At 26.9% G+C, this 7988-nt stretch overlaps 1 protein-coding gene across 1 annotated transcript; it reads right to left on the reverse strand.

Annotated features, from left to right (window-relative positions):
- Window positions 1-7075: 7075 nt before the first annotated feature.
- Window positions 7076-7297, reverse strand: OCT59_007011 (uncharacterized protein; the record flags this gene model as incomplete). Its single annotated transcript, XM_066142297.1, has 1 exon — window positions 7076-7297. One exon carries the CDS (start codon window positions 7295-7297, stop codon window positions 7076-7078), a length of 222 nt encoding a protein of 73 aa, XP_065998449.1.
- Window positions 7298-7988: the final 691 nt, after the last annotated feature.

Here is a 7988-nt window from a genome sequence, read left to right on the forward strand (position 1 = left end):
GTTTTTCTCTTCGATTGTAATTTAGAAGAAAAAAAAATTTTTAAGGGCGAAAAAACATATAATTGAATTCCGGATTTTCATTTTATTAATATAAATGGAAAAATAGAACAAACAAATTTGGTTAGATTTTTTTACGGAATTTTTTCACCATTGTTGATCGATTTAAATATAAAAAGGAAAAGTCCGAATGTAAGACAATAGAAAATATATTACATAATTAGTAAATAATTAGTAAATCAGTACTAAATATAGAGGATCAGCATCCTAAAAAGGTTAATCATATATATATGTGAAAAAATTTTTTTTCCATTGTACAATTTAGAATGCCCTGTCAGAAACTAAGACAACTTGTTTCCTAATAAAATGATCGTTGCCAATAAATGCAAAGTAAATGTTAAATCCCGTTTCCTATTATTTAATTATTTAATTCCCTTTTTCGATTCATATCATTTTTTTTTCTTTTTTTCTTGAGGATAATTTGTAAAAAAATAAATAATAATATTTCTTATTTTTATTTTTATGTTTCAGAACGTACGAAGCTGTAGTACAAATTATCAAAACAACAATATTACATGTAAATTGCAACGAAAATAATTCTAAAACTACAAACTAAATCACGAGCCGGAGAAGCCGGGCAGATGATGACTCCCGACCTTGAAGCTGCCGGCTACGCCACGGAAAAGACCCGAGGGCCGAGGTCATAAATAATAATATTTCTTAATTTTTTTTCCTCGGATTTCAATTTCCATGAAAGTCACATGATTAGTACGCAATCGCCTGTCAAATGATCATTTTTATAATTAATCGTCAAGTTAATGAGCTTGTCCTTTAAAAACTTTAAAAGTAATTTATTAAACTTATACTCAAAAATATATCTAATAATCTTGTTTCTCTACAATTTGAGATGAAAAATCATCAAAAAGATACTAGGAAAAAGGGAAAGAATTAACAATAATAATTATAAACGAAAAATCAAAACGTTGGAAAGAAAATAATCTGAAAAGAGAAAGAATGACCTCTTTGAACAGAAATAACACGTAGTGAGATATAAAAAATTACGTCATTACTTTATTAATATTAAAATGATTAGAAAAAATGTTGAAATTAGTGTACATACAAATGTAGTCTGTAATTAGTAATTTTGTATACCACTTTTTTTTTTATTTTATTATCAACCTATATTTGTATATGTATTCTTTTATGTAAATAAAATTACTTATTTAGCTAATTTATTTCATTAAATATAAATCATTAAAAAAAAAAAATTTATTTCATTAAAAAATTAAGTAAAATATCAATGAATCAAACATATATGGTAATTTTAGTAAAAATAATGTTAATAAATAAAAGTCAAACTAAAATTGTATTGGACAAGGAAATTTGTATATGTTCAATATACATTTTAGTTTATCCAAATTAAAGTAGCTTAATTACAAAAAGAATGTTGCTAAAAAGTGAAAGGGAAAATATTATAATTAATTTCACAATTTTTTAATTTTATTGCATTTGAAAATCTTTAATGATTAAGTATTACGGCCCTACCACAAGGGACTTCCGAAGAAGCGCACTATGCTCCTCCCTGTAAATTACGCATAGCACCATGCCGTACCACAACCAACCGGTCCTATCGTAGGACTGCAGCAAAAACTGGTACCTACGAGCTTACTAAAGTAAGCGCCTATGCTCCAACCCTCGCATAGTACTATACCGCTCCAAAAAATTCCCAGCCAGCCCTACTGCGAGACTGCAGCAAAAGCTGGTACTCACAGGCTTACAAAGTAAGCATGCTATGCTCCCACCCACGCATAGCATCATGCTGCTCCAACATAAGTACCCGATAAACTTACCTTTGGCCTACTCACCTACGCATAGTACTTATACTGTTTCTAAGAAAGACTGAAAAAAAAAACAACCTAGAAAAAAATGGAGACCTAAAAAAAAGAAGACCGAAAGAAAGAAAAGACCTAAAAAAAGAAAGAAGATCAAAAAAGAGAGATCTAAAAAAGAGAAAAGACTTAAATAAATTAGCCTACCACAAAGGATGTCTTGCCCGTGCCTATACTACTTCTAAGAAAAATGTAAAGAGAAGATCGAAAAGTGAAGACAAAAAAGGAGAAGACAAAACTTGAATAATATGTATTTTTCTGAAAATAAATTATCATTATAAATGATTTCATTATACCTAGACCTAGAAAAAAAAGCAGAATCCTAAAAAAAAAGAAGACCGAAAAAACTCCAGAGAAGTTCGAGACTGAAAAAAAGAGAAGACTTAAAAGACCTGGAGAAAAAAGCAAAGACCTAAAAAAAAGAGAAACCCGAAAAAAAGAGACTTATAAAAAAGAGAAGTTCTAAAAAAGAGAAGACCTAAAAAAAGAGAAAAGGCTAAATTAAAAAAATAAGTTGGTTGGATGCCTCAACCGCGCATAAACTTTACCGCTCTCAAGAAAAATATTGGTTCTGAAAGCTTTAAAGAAAAAAAAATGATACACGAAAAAAAAATTGATCTAAAAAAAGCTTATCCCTAAAAAAGAGAAACCCGAAAAAAAAACCTAGAAAAAGAGAAAGTCGAAAAAAAAAGTAGACCTAAAATAGAGAGGTAAAACTTGAAAGAAAAAAAAAGTAAGACCAAAAGAAAAAGTAAAAAAAAAGCGAAGTCCTAAAAAAGAGAGAAAACCGAAAGAAAGAGACCTATAAAAAAAAGAGAAGTTCTAAAAAAGAGAAGACCTAAAAAAAGGGAGAAGACTAAATAAAATAAGTTGGTCGGGTGCCTCACCCTCGCATAAACTTTACTGCTCCCAAGAAAATTATTGGTTCTGAAAAGCTTTAAAGAAAAAAAACGAAACCCGAAAAAAAATGATCTAAAAAAAGTAGAGTTCTAAAAAAGAGAAACCCGAAGAAAAAGAAAAAGAGAAAATCGAAAAAAAAGTAGACCTAAAAAAGAGAGGATAAAACTTGAAAGAAAAAAAAGTAAGACCAAAAGAAAAAGTAAGAAAAAGCAAAGTCCTAAAAAAAAGAGAAAACCGAAAGAAAGAGACCCATAAAAAAAGAGAAGTTCTAAAAAAGAGAAGACCTAAAAAAGGGAGAAAATAAAATAAGTTGGTCGGGTGCATAAACTTTACCGCTCCCAAGAAAAATATTGGTTCTGAAAAGCTTGAAAGAAAAAGAACGTAACCCGAAAAAATAATCTAAAAAAAGCAGAGCCCTAAAAAAAAAGAGAAACCCGAAAAAAAACCTAGAAAAATAGAAAGTCGAAAAAAAAAGTAGACCTAAAAAAGAGAGGTAAAACTTGAAAGAAAAAAAAAGAAAAAAGAGAAGTAGAGTTCCTAAAGACCTAGAAAAAAGAAATAACTTATATATATATTTTTTGTTATACAAACTTTTATATGAAATATGACTCATGAATTATTTGTGAAAACGCGAAAAACGCGAAAACAATCAGTTGCAAGTCTAAATCAATAAATCAATGTTATCAATGTTATAATCAGACAATATTCCCATCTTGATCATGGATTTAATTGTAATGAGTCATCATATGTCAAAATCGGGATCACCAAAAAAAATCGATGACAACGTATTAAATCAAATTAATTGAAGTAAATATATTTTTCATAGATCATTACGTAATAAACTCGCAGTAAAGTTTTAATTATTTTTAATAAAAATTAAATAACTTACGCCCTAGTACATTATTAAATAAAAAACTTACTTAGTACAAATTATATATGAATATTATATAAGTATGCGTCATTAGGAAAAATATATTAAAAATCATACTTCATTTGCTAAAACACTTCAAAATTATATATTAATATTCGTTGTTAATAATATTAATAATATAAATACATTATTGTTTATTAAAAAAAAATGTTACGTTCAGCCAGCCTGTTATGTGTAATCAATTAGTCAATTAAGATTCCTAGTGACCAGAGATGTAATAAAACCAACACCAATTGTTAAACAAATTTTTATTCATTTAATTATATCTTTAAATCAATAATCAAAAAAAAATGTATGATAATAAACCTATAAAAATATTCCCATACGAAATTTTAAGATTATCCACATAATCATAATTTTATGGGAAAAGTGACTTTTCATTACCATGCAAGAATATAATTCTCTTAAATATTGCAGTATTATTTTACAATTTCCAATCATTGCCATCATCTCTATCATTAAATCCATGGAAAAGGGAATCAGCTTGCTATTTATCCAATTTATTCTTTCAAATTGTTGTTCTGTTTCATCATTAACGGTCTATCACGTGACGATTTATAGTTCTGTATTACAATTTATAATTATGAGCGAATAACCCTCTCGGTAAAAACTTTTTGTTTTTCAATGGATCCCTCAAGTCCGTCTCAAACGCCTGATGACCGTCAAGAAGAAGAATCTTCGGCAAAAATTTAATTTTATCTTTTAGTCATCTGATACCCCCTTGTTATTATGTACAATAACAAGGAAATTAGAGGTTAGCAACACTAATTTTTTAAAAAATTCAAGATAATGAATACATTGCCTTAAAAACATATATTTTATATAAATATTCTTATGTATCTTTTATTTTATAATATATTATGTCTCTGAATTAGGGTTGGATTACATAAGACCGGTCTTTCAGCCCAAGTCCTTTATTTTATTTGGGTTGATGATTGATCAGCAAAACAATGAAATAAAGGAGCTTAATTTATTATTGTTTTCATTGTTATCTAAATATGACTCATATGAAAGCTCCATTTTTGATAAAATTTTAAAAATTGTATGATTTATATTGAAAAAGTAATTGGTCGATCATGTAACACAAAATAATTTTATTTCAACCTGAAAATCTTGATATATGAAAACTTTGATTAATAATATGTAGTTTATCATCATTTTATTTGATGAAAAATTTCATATAATCGGTCCGGTGGACCGAAGACTGATGAGCGGTGACCCTACTTATCTTTTGGAAAAATTTTAAAAAATTTTTATAGGGAAAATTCGAGGTTATAAATGATATTATAATAAAAAAGTAAACCGCAAATCTAAAGCAAAAATAAAAAACTCAATAAACAAATTTATTAACATTACATTAATTACACTTATTTTTATTCCAAACAGATAAAATGTAGCGTTTACTGAATTATGGTCGAATAATAATATGTTACTAATTGTAAATTTCATTGATTTCTTAATTTACATTAAAGCATTTAATTAATTGTTCGAATACTTTAAAATTTAATTTAAGAGTTTCATAACTAATTCAAACAAAATAACATAATATATTTTAAATTATTATTCTTTGTTGATAGATTTTTTTTTAAATTTAGCATTATATAGGTTATTTTTTAAAGAGAAGACAGTTATTATCATGGATATGGAATTATAAAAAATGAAAATTAGCAAATAATGGAAATGTAGATGCAATGTATGAACTTGGCCTTTGTCATAATGATGGAGAAGGTGTTGAAAAAGATTATAATAAAGCTTTTAAATTGTTTAAACAATCAACTGGAAGAGGATTTCCAGGTGGGATGATGATGTTATTAATGTTAGGATATTGTTATGATGAAGGTTTTACCACAAATTCCCGACAACCATAATATCGACAGTCTACAATTCCGACACCAAAATTCCGATAATCACAAATCCTGACAGTTAAAATTCTTGACGGTCAAAATCCCAAGTTTTTTTTTTTTTAAAAAAAAAATATAAGTAGAATTTAATGAGATAAACTCAATTGAAAACTGTAAAGGGTAACAAATAAATAAAAGCGTATATCGAGAGCTAAAATAAGAAATAAGGTTAAGATAAATTTTATTTATAACTGTAATACTACTGTAATGATAAGTCAACTTTCAGATTTTTTTCCAAACTAATTTTACGAAGCATCAATTTAATAAATTTAACAAAATAAAAAAATTTTACTATTTATGAATTTTTTTTTCAACAGGTTGTCGTTAGCAATAATAAATGATCGAGACTTCCATGCGCCACTTGCGCCACTTTGTAGGATTTAAAATTTCAAAATATCATTTTCAAAATATAAAATGATATAAAATATTTAATTTCACAATTAATGAATAATTCTCAAAATTAAAACTATTTCGGAATTTTGATTATTATATAAAATATGTCTCTACATGTTGACAATCGCTAAAATCACAAAAAATCAGGCGTAAACCGATATCAGAAAATTATTATCTTATACTAAGTTTTAACCTCTATTTGAAGGTTTCTCATAATAATAAGTAATATTTTATGTTGAGGAGTGAGAGTTATGGATTGTAAGTGTGGCCTATTGCAGCTTTAAAATTTTCCAATTAATAATTTTGCACATAAATATTTGTGATAATAATATTATATATCAACAAAAAACTTTTAAGATACTAATTTTGAGCATGTGATTTTGTTAATACGGCGCAGTTATGGCAACTGATCTACTAAAAAGTTAGCTTATTTTCTTTATAATGGAATTCTATTTTAAAAGATTCCTATTACAATGGTTTAAAGAATTATTTGAATTTACTTATTATTATGGAGTCAAAACTTGCAGAAAATATGAAAATCTATAGAAATAAAAATTTGACAGCCTAACATCTCATCTTGGAGAAAAGTGAACTATACCATTAACATAGAAGTGCCATACTAATAACAAATGAACCACGTGTCTGAGCTTTTTTTGATGGATACGCTGGAAACTGTTCGAGCTTTTCTACAATAAGCTCCCCAGAGTGTAATATAGAATTCTCACATATCACATACAAGAGTCCATGGTTGACAAGAGCGGGAGCTTACCCTAATCTTATGCTCATCAACTCTAAAACGTCAGTGTCAACAAGTATTTCAGGTACATTCTATATAGATTTTTAATTTATAAGTAAAGCAATTTAAAATTAAATGTAATATTGAATTATTGATTTAAACAATTTAATACTAAATAAAATAGTAAATTACTGTATTAAAAAGTGTTATTAGTATGACCCTTTCATGATGTTAATGGTATAGTTCACTTTTTTAAAATTTTTCAATAAATTTATACTTTATATTACCGAAGTAGATGAGAATAAAGAAATCAGGTCAACTTTTCATTTTAAAAATAATTTTGTATTCTTGGTAATGTAGACGCAAATAACAACTTTACTTCTTGTCCAGGAACGAAAGGATCAGGTGTCATTTTTACATCGAGTCCCACTGTATCTGGTGGAAAACCGGGACATAGTGGAAATGAAGTTTTCCTTTTTTCAAGTGGTACTGCATCGACCACAAAAAGCGTAGCAAATAAAACGAATGCAAAAATAAAAATTCGACTCATGATTACTTAAATTTTCTTGTAATTAGATTTTTATTAAGATTAATGTTTATTATTATTATTATTATTATTTGAATTCGGGTTAAATCAGTTACTTCTTTTATAAGAAAAAAACAACAACCAAAAGATTTACTTTTTTCATCTTTTCTTTTTCTTCGTATTAATTTTATTAATCTGCAAATCTAAAATAGACGATTATCATCATGCTATACATCAAGTCATCAAAGAAAATCATACTAAAATAATAATTATGTATTACTGCGTTGGATATCTTAACTAATTTCGTTTTTGTTTAAAAAAAAAAAATTTTTTAGATATCTTCGGTCGTTGTTTCCTTATATAAGAAAGTGACTGTGCTTTGTTTATAACATAAGTTTAAGAAGTAAATAATGATGAAATTTCAGCCGTCAGAATTTAAAAAAGGATATGAAATTTGAGATCACATCCCTATAAGAAATATGTATACGGAAAGGATACGTTTTGTACACATTTTTTGTACGTTTCTATAGATTCCGTATACAAATTCCGTATATTTAATAAGCAATTCATTTTTGAACATTTTTTAAAAAAACTAATGTATAAGAAATGTATACGGAAAAAATTAATCATGCGGAATGTATACGGAATTTTTAAACTTAATATTTTTAGAAGATAATTTTACAAAAATCCCGTATCATAACACGAGATCACATGA

Source organism: Rhizophagus irregularis, chromosome 15, assembly GCF_026210795.1.
Source record: "Rhizophagus irregularis chromosome 15, complete sequence".
Lineage (NCBI taxonomy): Eukaryota > Fungi > Glomeromycota > Glomeromycetes > Glomerales > Glomeraceae > Rhizophagus > Rhizophagus irregularis.